This window comes from Strix aluco, chromosome 1 (genome assembly GCF_031877795.1).
Source record: "Strix aluco isolate bStrAlu1 chromosome 1, bStrAlu1.hap1, whole genome shotgun sequence".
Taxonomy (NCBI): domain Eukaryota; kingdom Metazoa; phylum Chordata; class Aves; order Strigiformes; family Strigidae; genus Strix; species Strix aluco.
The window spans coordinates 134447903-134465837 of record NC_133931.1 but is presented as its reverse complement, the minus strand read 5'-3'; the positions used below and the strand labels follow the sequence as shown (position 1 = coordinate 134465837).

The 17935-nt window shown below is 39.8% G+C and overlaps 1 protein-coding gene across 1 annotated transcript in view; it reads right to left on the bottom strand.

Annotated features, from left to right (window-relative positions):
* Window positions 1-9889: 9889 nt before the first annotated feature.
* Window positions 9890-17935, bottom strand: part of SCIN (scinderin) — a 49521-nt gene continuing 41475 nt past the window's right edge. Inside the window, exons 11-16 of the mRNA XM_074836579.1 lie at window positions 16969-17139; window positions 16290-16467; window positions 15695-15816; window positions 13915-13992; window positions 12532-12592; window positions 9890-11590 (exon numbers count right to left, since the gene is read on the bottom strand). Coding sequence (XP_074692680.1) covers window positions 11457-11590; window positions 12532-12592; window positions 13915-13992; window positions 15695-15816; window positions 16290-16467; window positions 16969-17139 — 744 coding nt within the window. The 3' untranslated portion in view covers window positions 9890-11456. The remainder of the gene's footprint in view (window positions 11591-12531; window positions 12593-13914; window positions 13993-15694; window positions 15817-16289; window positions 16468-16968; window positions 17140-17935) is intronic.

Here is a 17935-nt window from a genome sequence, read left to right as displayed (position 1 = left end):
CCTTCTCCCTGACATCAGGTGGAACAGCAGAAGAGCTGTCCCCGACAGCACCTATGTATTAAGGACTTGTAACACAAAACTCTCTACCATACCAATTGTTCATTTAATAGCAGCATGTAATTAATAAAGGTTAAGCATAGCTCCTATCTTCATATGATACGAAGTTTGTAGTCGCAAAATCCAAACTCAGACATACAACTAGTTATGGGGCAGTTTTAAAGAGTGGAAAAAAGCATTATTGTTGCAGATACCCCTGGTTTCCAGTCTTCTTACCCCTACTTCACTAAGCAGCTGGCACTAAGAAAAATGGCAAAGATGTTTCTTTAATAAATGGAAAAATACCTCCTACCTTCATTCTTCAGTATATGAGGCAAGGCTTCTGCACCATGAGAAGTTCCAAAGTGTTCAATGTGTGATACCACATATGAGTTTTGCAGCCTTGGCTTGCGTATTTTCTTCAGTGGTTTTATACTGACCAAAGACATCTGTATTTATATTCACCACAGCAACAGGTTCCCTGCCACCCACTCCCCCACCCCAAGTTTGTGACACCATTTTTTTTTGTCTAGAACTACTGACACAAGTCAAACACACCCTTTTGCTGAGAATGCTGGGCTACTCAATGCTACTACTTGAAAATCTTGCCAGTTACAGCACTGGTTCCAAGAGCTTTATTTTTTCCCTCAGAAAAGCCATGGGCACTTTAGAGCTTTTTTTTGTGTGCCAGAGTTATTCTAAATAGTTTGAAATTCTAGCAAGCTGAGATTTCAGTATTGGCCACCATTTCCTCACAATGCTTTTTCTGAATGGGTTTGCACAATTTTAAATACCTCACTTTAATACAGTGGAAGCAGTTTGCAAGCAGATTAAAAGTACTACAATTTCAAATACAAGAGCAGCATATGTTTTATTTTGTCCCTGCATAGCTAGATTTAATATGTGAAGGTATTTTCCCCACTCCAGAAAAATAATGAAAATAGTAGTAGTGTGTCAGATACTGCTGTTTGCTTTGCTATATTGCTAGCACGGAGTAATGATGAAGAAAAGAGAAAAATACAATTAAATTTTTGCTTTTCTAAAGAACTTTCTAAATATTGTCTAAGTATTTGACATAAGGGTGCTGAGATTTGCTGGAATTATAAAAGATCGTCTAAACAAACAGGCTTTGAGCCCAGGGTTGACTTGGTAGGAAGGCTTATTTTTTGATTAATTTGTATCTCAGTTGACTGACTGTAGTGGAAAAAGAGATGGAAGTTCTGACTGAGACTTCTGACTAAATGTCTGTGGGATGAAACATTCATTTAAGCCAGTTATTTCATAATAATCCATCCGCTTGCAACAGTTACTTATTTAAAAGCTGTGCTTTGTCCTCCAGGTACTGCATATATCCAAAATGAAGTGCGAGGACAGAAGAAGGATATAGCACTTAGTTCACAGAGTAGGACTTAGCATATGGTTAATGAAATGCTTAAATGACAAGTGCAGTTCACTGAAACTTGTTGTGAGAGAATTTCAAAGACGGTCACAAAAGACAAAGTGCTGAAGCTCCACTAATTTGCAGGGGCCGGGCTGTCCCTGTGGCTGGCAGGGGCAGGGGGCGCGTGCCTGCGTGGTGTATGCACAGCCAGCTCTTGGATGTGTTCTGACCCTTTTGGCAACAGCTGAGTGGAGATAACCATCCGATACACAAGGTCCACTGTAAAAACAAGCAAGCTGTTGATCTGTAATAGCTTCGTGTAAATCAAGTTAAGTGCACACCTTGAAGAGGAAATTCAGTTGCTCATCTCTCCTAAAAAAGGCATAGCAGCAATAGAAAAAGATTTCACAGAGATTACAGTGTATGAAAATAAAATTTTATTGGAGATATGCCTAAACTCCCAGGAGGGCTGTGAAAAGTCTCTGCTTCAGTGTATAATGTTGTAGGTAGTACAGTGATAGTGTCACAGCTCCTTGAGCTTGGCGTTCAGAGGCAACAGCTAATACAAGTCCCTACTGAGACAATGAAATAGAGCACAAGCGATTTGTTTGATCTTCTCCAACCGCTGTTCTGTGATTTATCAGTGCTCCTAATAATAGGAGCTTGCGAGTGCTCCTTATAATTCCTGGTCACCTACAGAACAAATATGTAGGGAACATAGCTATTCTCTTGCTTTCTGGAAGCATCTCTTTCTTAGATGAGTGAAAAGACAGACCTGCTGGCTTCCTAGATACAGGGGGAAGGTCTATTTTTATTTTTTAAAGAAGGCGACAATTTATTATGAATTTTAGTCAGATAACTGAGCTCAAGTGTAGTTGTAATTTATTTAATGAGGTAAACAACACAATATATGCTTTAACTGATAAATTAACTTGGTGTTTTGTAAACCATAGAAAACCGATAAAGTCCACTGAGCATCTGTGCAGTCCACTAGTCTCATCCTCCACAGTGCTTGCTTCACTTCCTACCAGAAATCTTTCCCAGTCACTTCATTCTAGCACTATAGTTGTGAGGCATTTGTGAGTTTTCGAAAACCCTGTCACTGGACAAATCTTTTAGTTTGTCTTTTAGTCAACAGGCATCTGAAGTGCACAGGGGAAAATACTTAATCTGGCCCAGCAAAATAAAACAGAAATTTGCATTCAGAATGGTATACGCCCCAATACATTGCTTGCAAGGAAGAACAGACTTCTGATTGGCTATTTATTTATAAAACAGCAGATTTACTGGGGACTAGAAGTTTTGAGCTAAGACTTATTGGCATTTTCCCCTCTTCCAAGCCAATAGCACTCCAAGGTGTAGCTCACACAAACCATGATGTAGTAGTAGCTGTGTAGGTCTACAGCTTTTCCAGGTGTGTGGCAGTTGCATTCAGCCTCTGAACATGTTTGGGTTTTGACCAAGACATTAAATTCTGTTTTGGAACAGAAGGGTGGAAATCAGCTTTACAGGAGGGCAAATACAAAAGGGTAAATACTCCCTTGCTTTGATTTCTGGTATTAAAAGTAGACTTCTGTCAGCAGAATATGAACTAGAGCTAAGCATTCTAGATTGGATTTTTCTCAAGCCCAAACAGCTGTTTGGCTGCAGATGATAAGAACTACAAAGTTTCAGTGCAGCCAAAGGCATTCTTTCTCCCAGGGTCACAGACCCTTTCACCAGTGAGCCTCAACTGCTGCGTGAAAGTTTCAGTCTCTTACATGAAGACACAATGGGCATCTGATACTTGTGTAAGTACTGGATATTTGTTGCAGTTTCTAAAACTTCAGGAAAAAAAGGGTAATTATTCTTCTCAGTAACAATATTTAAGAGTTTCAGTGAGAAATCTGAGCCTATTATTGAGGGCTATGTGAACATAGCAGAAGGAAAACCAACCCTTATCCTAGGGAGCTCACAAGCTTGTATTATGGTTAGGTGAAAAAAGGAGGAAGAAACAAACCAAAGAAAAGAGGAGGATGAAAGAACAAGGTTTCAGGGAAGACAAACACTGTGTGGGCGAGGAGCAGTAATTTCAGCTCATTGCTCAGCCACAGTTTAGAAATTTTAAGTCTTATCAGCTCACGAGGCCTTCTTTTTAAGTTAATGGTAAATCTCAAAATTACTTCAATGAATGAAAGATTGGGCCTACTGTTTGCTAAAGTTTAGAAGTTAAGTCAATTGAAAATTGATTTGAAAGCTGATCATGAGTGTACTAGGCAGAAAGCTTTCTTTCATGCTCCTAGGTTTCAATTCTTGGATGGAAGCAACAGTAAACTCACTTTGAAGACATTATAAAAGCTGTCTCTGCAAAATAATTTTTGCTTTCATCTCACAAAGAATAGGATTCAAACAAACCACATTGTACATTCCAGTTTCATAATACTGAAAAAGAGTAGAAGTCTTTCAAAGAATCTGGCACCTAACAGCTGTGGTCACTAGAGGTGTAAACTCTACCTATGTGAAAACCTGCCAAAATATTAATTTTTAAATACATACATTTTTAAGCCTTATGTTGACATCACAGCTTTTTGTCAGAATATATGTTTCCCCTGCTCTGGCTCTCATGGCCACACCACACTACTTAGCAGGCTTTAAACAAAGTAAGGAAGGCAGATAAACTTAGGAAGGAACAGATTGTTTAGCTGAGAATTTAATCACGTCACTTAACTCCAGTGAATGGAGACAATGCTGCAAGAGCCAGTAGTTCCGAGTTCTGCAAGGGTAAGCTCTGCAGTTTTCATCTCTTGTTTGAAGGCTGCCTTCTACACCTCCGCCAGGACAGGACACAGAAAGATTAAGGAAGAGTCCGAGCAGGACTTTAGGAAGCGGAAGCAGCAGCCGGATACTATGAACATTTTTTTCCAATTTACTTATTCCATTCAAGGCCTATCTACTGATGGGATATAAAAGGAAAATAAAACAAATAATACCTCTTTCTCCTCATCTGGTATGCAAATCAGCCGATAAGACGAATTTAAAAGGTGACAGAAAACGTTGCTGGGTGTGCACCCACCACCCAACATTACCGGACCTGAGACAATGCTGGAACCTGGGGTGGTGATCCAGATTCTTTGACTCCCTCCCCTCCCTCTTTTTTTTTTATTTCTTACAGATTTATCTACAAGAGACCACATTGCTTATTATCCTTTTCCAAGTTGTTTCTACTGCAAGTAAAACATTTTAACTGGTCATATGCTGTTGTTTCACCTTAATTTAACCCAAGGGGATCACGAAACCTTTACGACACCCTGAGCTCCCAGTTCAGGTCGTAACAGCAAGTAATGGGATAGATATATGATGCATACAGCTCATGAGTACATGCAACCCCAATCTGATTCTTCAAAGGAAGCATCAGAAAGCTTTAAAGAGGACAAATCATTGAATCCCTTCCTCCTATTTTAATGATGGAAGGCCTCTGAAACCATAGGTCATTCTGTGAAAGCTGTTATTAAGTCTTAGAAATCCTACTGCTGAGTCTCACTTCAGAGCCCAGCCCTTTTGTTTAGGGACACTGACATCAGCACAGTCTTTCATCTCAGCATAACTCCAGATAGAGAGACTTTCAGGTGACCACCACTGCACTCCCTTCAAATCACTGATCTTTGAGTCCTTGCTGAGGACTGATTGAAGGCCCAGCAGTTTAGCACATAAAGCATATACCTCCTTCTGTGTTTTTCAGACCTGTGATAATTCAGAGTTGAGATAAAACGATAGCCATTAGCAGTCACCACAGAGTCCCTAACTCCAAGCTTTCACTGTTACAGCACTATGAAATTCCTCCTTTTATGTGAAACTAATAGCAGCAGCCAGCAGACATTTCACGAGTGGAGATACCATTAAAATGCAAACCCAAAGCCTCAAAACGAACAAGATGTTTGGCCATCCTTCCATCTGTAGTCAGCAGGCACATTTTGATCCTCTCAGTTCATATACTTTACCTTGGACAGGCGCCCTCATGCTCAGCCTCTGGCTTGAAGCCATGTCAGAGGATGTCTGTCACCCAGTATAATTCAGTAATGAAAGAAGAAAGATCCAATAAATTATCAACAACCACAGTCCTTGAGTCACCCAGAAAATATCACTTGCCAGAAACAAAATGAGCTGTACTGCAGAGAGGCCTTGTATCTTTAACAACAGCAGCAGCAGAAAAATTTAAGGACCTCACTCGCCAGGTCAAAGTAAAGAGGCACCTGAGGCTTTTGTTATTCCTTTGCAAATACAGCAGAGCCTTGTCTTCCCCTCACACTTACTATCCCCAGAGCAGCTGCTCCTGATCTGGAGAGGAATTTGTATGGACCTGAGGCAGATGCACATATAGTTACGACTTATGGAATGCTCTGACAAAACAACCATGAACTGTACTGCTGGGGTGGTGTATTTTTGCTCATATTGAGTTATATCGTAAAAGCTTTACTTCTCAGCTGAGCTGGTTCCTGCCCTTTCTCTGCTGCCCCAATATTGGTGGAGCTGCACCCATGCTTCAGGAGTCTCAAAAACATCGCACTTGCCTCGTCGTCTGATCTTGCTCTGAGCAAGCTCTGTGCATCTTGGCACTGGCAGCCCTGACAGCTGTCTAGATTATGAGCAGTACCTACAAGATGACAGCATTGAGGAGTGACTTCACTAGGTCAAGCATTGTGCAAACACACGATAAAAGTCAGTGCAGCTTAAATAAACAGGGAAAGGATGGAAAAAATCCACATTTAAAAGGTGGAGAATAGAAGCACCGAAATGCAGTGATTTACTTCAGGTTACACAAGGATGCACAGACCACAGAGAATGCAGGTTACCAGAATCCTTGTTTGCTGCTTTAAATACAGGACAAATTTCCATCACCTTTCCTCACACTGTCTTAAGATGACTTTGAGTTTTGGGAATTCACACATGAGATATTTAGTTAGTGGATGCTGGAGTGCATCTGCAAATGCTAGGATGGGACAGAGTCTGGCAGCAGAAGGTGTGCGAGATACCTGCTGTTGACTGGGACTGTCTAGCAAGAAAGTAGGGGATTGTTTGAGTAGGCTTCTTGTCTGTTGTCCTTGCTGGTAAGACATTTACTGCCACTCCTGTCTCTGCCCTGCTACAACAACTAACTTCTTGCCCAGGTCCAGTAGAGCAGCTGGCTAGGGGTGGGAAGGACAGCAGTCTTTGGCAACAACAAAGATACCTACAGCCCCACTCAACTGGTTAAACAGGGTCTCAGCTGTGCTGCAATGTGTGTTACAGGAAACCTATGACCTTTCCGAGCCACCTCTGTAAAAAATCTAATCCTGGAGGGAAATTTTGTCTTAGGTTCCTCCTAGCAATGATCTATTTTAATCAGGATTGTTGCTGTAGCTGGTTCTTCTGTAGGAAGGACACCAGACAACACAAAGCATGGTGAACTGTCAGGTAAATTATGTTAAAATCACCTGATTGCATTCAGCCTTGATGTTAATATTGCCAACTGCTGTGAAATCACCCTGAGTCACCTCCGTGAAATCTGTTAAAGAACAGTAGGGAGAGCTGTGCTCTTCTAGCAGTGGTCAAGAGACTTTGTTGGAATAATCAAAGCATTATTGCTGCTAAAACAAACCTGCCTATCTCTGGGCCTTGCTGTGGGATGCCATTCAGATTGTCCCAGCCTCGCTGCTTGGTTGCCTGATACATCCCCTAAGAAACATCGCATGTACCTTCACTGGCCCTACTTGCCCCCATCCAGGCAATTTTCTGAGCAAACGATCTATAGTCTACCAAACAATGAAAATTAATGTTTTCACTTGATGCTTTCATTTCATGTGCGTGGAGGCCCATGTTTCACTGCTGACTGATTAAATGTGGTGGTAAAAGGTACAGTCTTGTGGATCTCAGTACATTCATAGCATCCTTTTGAGGAGAGAGCACTTGCAGGACAGAAGTGTGGATGCATTTAGGAAGAAGTTTTGTACAGGATGATTCCCCTTCTATCTGCTCTCCTGGAATAACTCACTTTGCCGTTATTTAGAAGAAAAATAAAAATCAGCTTATGTGCTCTGTTCTGTAGGGACAGATTCATTTTTCCCCTGTAATGCAAATATGCTTTAATGTCAAGAGGAAAATGACATGCAGGGGGAGAAGGGCCAGAACAGTCATCGACTAATTTTATGGCATGGCGAGCCTCCGAATTCCCATTGGTCTGCCCTTCTCTCTCTTCCACCTTGGAAGCTTTAATTGAAGTGAGTGTAGTTTATTGATTTTTAGCATAAAGGTAATGTGTTAATAGTCAGAGAAGGTCAAAGTAACTTTAGGCGAGTCTAGAGAGGATGTAATGAGACATTAAGGACATACAGTGGATTAAGGATCTGATTGTGTTTTCAATGAAATCAGAAGTTCCTTTGACTTTAGCAGCAAAAGTCCTAGCCATAAGAAGGGAAAAGTGTACTATTTCAAATTTATTGTCTTTAAAAAAGAAAAAGCAAGGATTTGGAAAGTCAGCACATTAAAGTATTATCTAACTCTGGTTTTATAATATTTTTTTGCCTTATATACTTGCATTTGGCTCAATTAAGACATAAAGGTACAACTTGAGTGGGATGCTGAGGAAGCAATTGCGTCCTAAAGCAAAGTTTAAAGGTTTTTTTTCAAGCTTTCCTATAGAGAAGTGGACTCTGAAGAGCAGCTTCAGTCCATGGAAAATAATAGGCTTGTTTTGGCTTGCTTTTTTTTTTTTTTAGCCTTTTCAGATCCAGTAAAAATGAAGACTCCAAGAAGATTGCAAAGTTTGTAACAAGAAATGTTCCTGTAGCCTATAGGGATGTCTGAGAGCACCTCCTGCTATAGTCCAGTGAGCAAAATATTTTCTGTACGATTCCTTAGTTCTCCTGTGAGGGGTGGTCCCACAGTCCAACTGTGTACTATTTTCATAATTTTCTTGTTGTTGCAGGTGAAGCCTATGTGAGTCTGAACTGGCAAGAGAACAAACTGTTCAGCTGAATTTAACTACGTTTAACGTGATCATTTACAGCAGATCTGATGCTATATAGCACTATGTGCTATGGTCAAATTACATATTTTGAGCAGTGATTCCAGAGGCTGGCTCCTCTCCTGTGTACAATCTGTAGTTATATTCTAAGATTATGCTATTTTACATAAACTACCAATACTATATAGTATTATGATGTTCTGTTGGCTTTAAGGATTCCTAACATCTTTCTGTTGCAATGAAATTCTATAAAACAAAGATGAAAAATGATGCTGTATTTACAACCAATAGAACATATGAATACTTCTGTTTGTAGCATAATGAAACTGCTAACTCAGGGTCTAATTTTGCCATTACAAATAGAGTGAATGTACTATTACTGTATGATAATAATGCAAGGTATAGCTTATTCTTAACTGAACTTGACTGTACTATATACAACTGCACAATTTTTTCTGTTCTGAAAACAAGGCAGATAGACAACTTAATCTTTATTATTTCCAAGCACTTATAGTCCATCCTGTCTGTCCTCCCTTCCCCTCTCTCTTCAGAGAGAGAAAGAAATACATCTTTGTGTGTACTGCACATGTATATATGAAAAATAAACTTCCTTGCTAGCAAGTAAACCCAAGAACAATGTTGCTAGCAGCTGTTGTTCTTAAAGCCCAGTTGAGAACACTGGTCCGTTATGAGCTCTCAATGCTCTTCTCAACATCAGTCATCAACATGCCAGGACAATGTATTGTAAACCAAAATGCCCAGGCCAGGAGACCACAAAAGCTCCTCTGTCTTGTGAGAGGGAACTGAAAAGAGGCTTTCACAGTGCTGCAGAATATGCTGGCAGGCTGCGCCAGTTCAGAGCCCTCAGTGTTCCAGAAGATATTTATGTACAAGGAGGGCAAATCTTGTCTAATCCTTGGTTAAGAAGCTACTATAACTGTTATTTTTAAAAATGAGAAGAATCATATGTATGTGTCAAAGACAACCATCAGATAATTACAGGCTGCTCAGTGGCTTCATGAAGTGCAGTAGCTGAGGAACTGAAAAGGTCTTTGTGCTCCTTCCAGAAGGAGAAGGACATCTCCTTATCTACTCTCACAAATAAAAAGCAAGACCTATCCTTTAAAAACAAACATACACACCTATTTCCTCCTGTTCTATAAAATAGGCATTTCTATAGTCAATCATTTTTGCAAGCAGAAAGTTAAAAAGCCAGAGTTTGATAACAACAATGGTAGTTTTTTCTTAAAGATGAAATCACAAGCTAATAAGCACCCAGTTCTTTGATTTTGACTTAGGTTTGTAAATTCCAAGTTGTTGGGAAGAGTTAACCCTCCATTGTGTAAAATGGTGCCAAAGTAAAAACAAGTAACTTATTGCATTGTCCATCTAAAAAGGAAGGTACCTGCTGGGTTTTTTAGGAAGTTTTGCTAGACATCAGTGGAAGCACTGAGCAACAGTATGTCAAGAGAGAGGAAGATCAGCTTGGCATGTAGAATACTGGGTTTTGTAATTTTATTTTGAATGCAATTACATTCAGATACAGCCCAGTTATATTAGCAGAGATTTAAACAAATGTTTAAAGCTAACAAACTCCTATAATTAATCTCTTAGCTTCGCAATTCTTTTGTCATTGATATTACGAGCCCAGACTAAATTCACTGTTTCGCATTACCCAGATTCAAAACCACAATCATGATAAAAAAAAAATAGAAAAATGTCTAAAAGTTCACTTTCCAATCTAACTTATAAGGATAATAAAACCATTGAAATGCCTTCATTAAAAAGCCACATTGACATGATTTACAGCTGTACAAACTGTTGTTTAAAACAAGCATTATAAGATAAGTGATCAAAGCAGTGCTAAAGATTTGAAGCAGAATTTTTCCTGCTGCCCTTCTGTAGACTTTTCTGGCTAAATTACAAATAAAAAACACTTTGAAAATGTACTCTTAAATTCACCAGAAGAAAAAAAGCCCAAATAACTGTGTCTGAGAAAAAAGAGAAGGCCATATTCTGTGGTGCATACTCACACTCCAAATTCTCGGGATGTGGACTGCTACTGAAACAAGGGGTTTCCTCGCGCTTGATGTACTTGATATTTGACTAAAACCTGCATAGAAAACGAGTAGAAACACATCATGTGCCTGACAAGCTGAGCAGTCTGCACACTGGAAAAGAAGCGAGTACTGCTCACTAAGGCAATCGAGACAAGCTGTGGCTTAAGTGCAATCTGGTTAAGGCAGAGTATGTGTTTTTGAAGCTGTTACTTCTGCTTCCACTTAAAGGCACTAGTGCACTAGAATGTGTTTAAGAGCTTTGGTTAAAAAGACCTGGTGGAGCCGGATGTGGTCCACAGAGATAAATCTAAAGAAATTCATTACAATGAGCTAGACAGTCTCTCAAAAAAACCTCTGTCGACTTCATATTCTTAGAGCCATTCAGTCCGAAGCTCCAAATATATGTACTAACAAGACAAACATGTTAAGCACACCTTTGTTAAAATATCTATTCCTTTTTTGCCCCTTGCAAGACACAGTTCCCACTCTGGATCAGGCATCATCTGAATTTTTACGTGAGTGTGGCAATATTTTGGCGGAGTAAGTAAATCACGTTCAGTCCTACCCTTGCAACAGATGCAGAATTAGTCCTTTATCAGGCCAAATTCTGCACAATATTACGCTGACCTTAATCTAAAGGAATTTCTGTGGCATTAGTTTGGATTTTTAAGTGAAGGCAGAATTTGGCCCACTTTAGCACATTAAAATAAGCTGATCCACAGCTTCTGTTTGAAGAATCAATAGATTAAACAAAGTATTGGTAGCACTTTCCATATTTACTACACAAAAAGCCCCACTCACCCTATTTGACCAGTTTACAATTATCATTTATCCTTTCCAGTGCTAAGAATTCCTATGTTATTCACAGAAATGTATAAAAGCTTGGGAAAGTGTAACAACAGATGCATCATGTTGCTGTATAAGCTTATGCTTAAAAATACTAGAAAGTAGCTGGGCTTTGATCCTTCTTTGGCTTGAAGCTGGAGCCTTCTTGGATAGATTAGTTCTTCCATTTGTTTGAGTCCCAAGCCAGGAACCAGCCTGTGAATGTCAGGGGTTCGTGTCCCTGCTTCACAATTACAATGGGGGTCCCCTTATCTCTGCCAGAAGGATCTGTTTCAATATAGCGTTTGGCTGAAAACAGAAAGGAAATAAAACATGTAATATATTAGTTCATTCCTTTGGTATAAAAAATACATTAAAAGCCCTAGTGAAAGAACCCAGGGCTACTACAGTACAGTATTCAATTAAATTATTTCAAAGGCAATGAAATGATCAGGTAATTGCTGATTTCTCCCAGCTGCCAGTGAAGGAATTGTCCAGGAGGGTAAAACAGAGGGATTGTTGCTCTGATCAGTTCATTGCCATACAGCTGTGTTTTGGCTTTTGAACAGAAGAAAGAATTTGCTGGTGCTGTGCAGATGCACAAGCTTCATTCTTGTTTTTTCCTATGTGAAAGCCTGTATAGTTTCCCTTGACATTGCAGCGTGACATCAGTACATGTCAGAAGCACAGCTAGGTAAGCCTAGCTGCTCCAGGGAAATATCTGTAAGCATTTTTAACACTAACTTTGTCAGAATGGCATCACACCAGAGATGACACATGATTTTTCAAGGAGGCGCACTTCACGTGAATTGTCTTGATTTGTTCTACAATTGGCACATTCTTCCCCAAATTAACTCAGTGAAATGTGGCAGTGTAAGGACTTGAGGATTTGCTGGCATTCCTTTTACTGTATACATTAGTGTAGGGTGCAGCTCAGTAGGTACCTCCTTTTAAATTCTCTTTTCAGTGCAGTTTCTTTTCATGGAGCTCTTTAAAAAGCTCTGCAGCCTAGTAATGCAATCTTGATTAATTTTACCCTTTCTAAATTTACAGAAAAGAAAGATACAATGAATTTTAAAGCACATCTCAAGGAGAAAATAATCTTCTGCAGGATTAAATCCTAATAAGCTCAGTAACCCTTTTAAACACTGTAAATATAACTAGATTTCTTCTACATCATCTTTTTCACTTCTTTAAGTTAAATATTGGTGCTACTTCACTCAGAATGCTGTCAAATTTATTTGATTTACCAGATTTAATGGATTCCTGTTGCTCAGTTTCATTAGCATCCTTCCCAATCCAGACAAAAACCTGCAAACAGAGAAAACATAGCTCCTATGCTGTTATAAGGATATTGCGTACAGCAGGTAAAGTACAAAATAGTTGATTCCACTAGGAGAAAGAATATACACTATAAAGACTACAGAGATACACAGCTCTCACAAACCACAGCTGATGATATTTTTTTTTCCCTTGAGAGAGACTGTAGTTCTATCCTCTGAAATCTCACCACTCTCTTGACACTGAAAGGCCGAACTTTTGTGCACTCTGAGAAAAGGAACTCTAATTACTTTTTCCATGGATATCTTTTACAATTTGCTGAGGAAATTGCTCTTTAGGGGCAAGTAAAAACACTGAACAGGAGCTGTCTCTGATGTGAGCTCTGCGTGCGCATCAATGCTTGTGCCCTGTGATCAGTGCTACCCAGGGTAACTGCTAGATAACCCACTGAATAACCCAACAATCAGGGCCTCCATCTGCAATCCCCACATTTTTTTTTTCTGTCAAGGATCCTTTGGAAACCAGCTACATGTCCTAGACTTCTTTCCTTCTGACCTGAGTCAGTATATTCCAACTACTTTCCATCCAGCTCTTCCACCCACCTTCTCCCATCACTCCTTCCCACATGGACCTTGGATATTCCTTCTCATTTCCAAAACCCTCAGCTTTTTTTCCTTAAGGGTTAGGCTGAAGAAGTCAAATAAAAGCGTGGGATCCATGGCCTCGTCCCCCTTTCCCTCCAAGGGGAGAGGAAGGGTAGAAAGGATATACTGTGAGAAACAGATGTGCCCTCTGCACCTGCAATAAGTTTGCCTGTCATCCAAAAAGCTCTCAACATTTTCAGTTTTCAGTGAACCTGGGAAAATGATGGAGATTGTTTCTGTCACCCTTCACCCAGTTCTTCTGAAGAAATCTGTGAAAGCATCTATCTAGTGTTTGTCCCCTTCTCTAGTGAGACTTTTTGTAGGTGCTGCTGCCACATGGATTTTGTGGCTTCTGAACACCTTTTATGCAATAACTTTTTTAAAATTAATAAATTTTACTCATAAAGTCAAGAACATTACTGAGAGCCTTTCAGAACACTGCTGGGGCTTATACTCTTGCAGCCTCTATTGGTTTTAATGGGAAGTGCCTGACGTGGTCTCACATTATGCTTGGAAATTCAATCATGTATATTCACACTAGCACATCATATAGCTTAAAAAATATAGCTCCCTCTGGTATAATTTAAAGAAAAAAAAACCTTTTCCATTCTCACAAACATTATTTTTCCTCCCATCTTATGATCTAAGTGGTTAAGAATAAATTATCCTTGTTAACCACAAAAAGCAGTGGTCAAGTACACAGCTTACCTGCTCCCAAGCATCCAGCAACATGACATCATCTTCAGCCAAATCATCCTGAGTGAATTCTCCTGGGACCTCCTCAATCTAAAAAGGATATTATGTGTTGGGTTTTTTTGTTTTTAATGATTTATCAAGATATTCTGATTTTGCACAGATCGAAGATATTTTTAAAGGATAAGTCCAGAAGCTGGTATGGAGCTCCTAAAGGGTCAAGCCCTAAACTGATTTGATGAAGGTGTCAAGGGTGTTTCACTGAAAGGAAGCAAATCACATAAGTGGATGTTCTATGAAATCAGCTCTCAGCTTGTCAGAATTGATAGGATATCCTCAGGAGAGGCAAAGGTTTACACTGTAATTGTGACTACTGTGTTGGGACCAAGGTCTGCCAGAAGAAGGGGACAGGGAAATTTCCACAGAACACCTTGTACCAAGCAAACTAAATCAATCAGCTGATATCAGCGGATATATTCATGCAGCTTACATTCTTTAATAAGGAAAAGAAACTGCTTTGGTTTGCAGTGGGTGAGTTCAGTGATGAAATACACACTCAAGGAAGCTTTCCAGTCACTTGACAATGGGACATTAAAGTTGACTAAGCCATTAAGGATTAGTCCCCAAAGGAAAGGCAGACTGCTTGCTTCTTCCAAGGATGTGCAAGCAGATAGGAAAGCAGTTTAATGTTATTCTGTATGAAAAGGAGAGATAATAATGTAGCTAATGCTCAGCCCTCTACTTTTGAAGAACTGTCAAGGGGTTTGGCTATGCTTGGCCATGTAGGAGTGCTAAAGGGATGGTAAGCTGATGGTGCAAGACATTCCTTTTCCCCACCCTGTGTTATGCTGGTCAGATCACTCTGACCTACCTCTTCTAGCGAGCTCTAATGATGGTGATTCTGTTACTAGAGAAATGCTACAAGAAAGAGGGGATTTCACAGAATTTGGAGGGAATTCAAAACAAAAAACAAAAAGTGTATAGCTCCCAGCAGACTATTATAGAGAGTTTTGTTCCGATTACTGTATTTCACAGGAGTGTTTTAGAAGCTTGCTAGAAGAATACACTTTACTACTTTCTTAAGGTTTTAAAGTCCTTATTAAAGGATTCTATTTGTTTTCTCTCTTTCCAAATGAATGGGCTGTGCCTTAAGGAGACTGCAGAAAAGGTAGCCAACTATGTCCCCTACCTAAAAATTGGCGTATCCTTGCCAAAGAGTGACACAGCATCTTCCTCCCAGAATATGGTAAGTAATTAAGCCTGAATCACAGGCTTCATAGCCAGCACACAGCTCTGGGTATTTCTGCTCAGGAAATAAGTTTTCCTACCTCCCTGAGCACAACCCAATACCTTAGAGGCATAATTACATGCCTTAAATCTCTATGGAAAATTTCAGGCCGCTAGGAATTTTTGGCAAGGGCTTGGAACATTTCTATTCCTCACCACCACTATCAAACACGTAAGGGGCAAAGCACTGACCTGCACTTTCTCAGCAAAATGATAGCAGTCTGGCAATGCTCTGCAAGAACACAATTGCTTTTGACTGGGCAAATGCCTTATCTTTTTGCATCTGCAAGCGTCTAGTCCCAGGCTGGAGCAGGCTCTGCGTGCAAATGTCTGCAGTATTAATTCCTCTGTCCATCCTTTGCATTTGGATTGATTTAAAGCATCAAACCTCAAGCACGACTAACTAAGCCAGATCCCCAAATTCATTTAATGTCTGCTGATTCTCAAAGCAAAATATACCCAAAAATATGTAATTAAAGAGAGAGGAAAGTATCCCTCATATACTCACAATAAATCTGCCAGTCTTATTAGAACAACCATACAGGCGAGGGGGATGATCTTCAGCCTTTGTCAAGAGTTGTGATGAAGTCTGATATTTTTTTTTACCTCCAAGTGCTTTCCAGAATTCCTCTGAAATACATAATATATAATTTATTCAGCAGTGGATTTAACATTTTATGTTTATAGCTTGTTAGATACTGTTTCAAGAATCCCCAAACAAGATCTTCTTTTCTCTTTCAAAGATGGGTTCATTTTCTTACAGCTCTTCCTGCAGTTTGTCAAAATAACCATAAAGAGATCACTCGCAGACCTAGAAAGAGCAATGCACTATGTCTTTCTCCCCTCCTAGGCACTCAGAGTGAAGAAAAGACCACATTCCTCTGCAGCTCCTGCTACCATCCTACAGACTTCCAGGGCATCGCACTGCTTGTGCATCAGCCAATCCTGGATAGATCTTCATGGTGAAATGACAGGTTGGATTTTCAAAGGGAGAGAGTGAGCATATATTTCTGCCTATAAAATATATGATCACAAAAACCATTTAGGCTGCAGTGCTGTGTCTTCTCAGCTGCCTATTAGCAACCACGTGGCCTCATACTAACCTGGTTCCTGGCCTTCATTTATCTTAGCAGTCTGGCATTTAAGAATGCTGGCGATGTATTGAGCCCCTTGTTCCTCTTCTTTGTTTGCTCCTTTTCCTACCCAGGTGTAGCCAGAGCTGTTTGGCAGTTTCAGAACAAAGACATCGTTGGAGTTTAGTGACATTGCGTCAACATCAACCTAGATTGAGAAAGAAACTTTTATTCTTTATGTTTTCAAATACTGTGATCACTATTTTATATTGTTTATATAAAAAGTGTAGGTAGATGTTAATCAGCTATGCTTTTTTTCTTCAATTTTTGCCTAGATTTATACTGATATATGTATGTATGTAGAGAGGAACTTAACTTGAGACAGGGAACTGACTTGAAGGGCAAAATTTAGGACTGCTTGGCAGTAGGAAAGACTATCTCAAAAGGGTTGCTGATTTCTTGTCTATGTCAGCTGACTGTTTGCTACACATTTTCTTACAGTTTCCTCTGAAAGATGTAGATTGGCTGCAGCCAGTTGCAGCATATTCTCTTTGATTTATTAGATGGGTTGGTCACATAAGGCAGTGGATTTGATTTGGAGTGCTGCGTTCCTACCAGATGTAACTACCCAACAAGATTAGTCGGAGAGGCTCGTGGCAGCTACACCATTTCCATGAGGAATAGTTGGTTACTTAGCAGGTGAACTTACCTCCGCAATCCTGGTAATGTTTGCCAGGTTCCTGCGGATTTGGAAGAGTCGTGTGGGTGGAGCAGGTTTCTGACCTTCCTTCTTGGATGTCCCATCCTTGTAGACAATAAGTGGTTTGTTTTTGAACAAGCTCAGTAAATGTGCAGGCTCTTTGCCTTGGCTGACTCGGATCTGTACATACGTAAAGAAATGCAATAAAAAATACAAAAGGACACAGGTAGTTATTTTTGGTCTTTGTTGAATAGCATAGTGGATGTTAGCCAATAATGCTAAGAATGTTAGCAAGAATAAGAAGTGGCAAGCTGAGAAGATCTAAAAATATAGTTCCAGACACATTAAAGTTAGAGCATTTGTGAGGTTTTTTTTGTCAATCATGCTGACACAAAGACAAGATTCAAACTTCTAACATAATGTTTAGCTGATTAAAATGGCTGCTATCTACTGTAATAAGAAAATTACTCTTTTTCAAAAGAACTGTCATTTCATAGAGTTTTATAGAATGATTTAATTCTCCTTAAAAACTGTCTTGGAAGTTTAGGTGCCCTGTATTTCAGCAGAAGAGAGTGGTTATTCATCCTGTTCATTATTTCTATGTGTATTCTACCTGCAAAAGGGTGAAAAAGATGAGCATAAATCGATCTTGCAGAGGGTAACATGGATGACAGAAATGAACTTCCATTACAGATGCAAAAGATGTTCTTGCAATATGAAAAAACACTGAGCTATGAAGAACGACAATTTTTAGCTTAATATATGATAAAAGTTATTTGTGTACAACCATTTGTTCGTCCTTTATAACAATACCACCCGCCAGGGTGGAGGGCTGTGACTCCCTGCCTTTCACTCCTGGGAAGAAAGGGAAAAAGGGATGAGGCATGATGCGTAGCCAGCAGAAGAGGAGAAGCAGAGAGCCTCAGCCCTTTAGCCCTGCCCCAAGGTGAGGCTTGGGGCAGCTGGGAACCGGGGC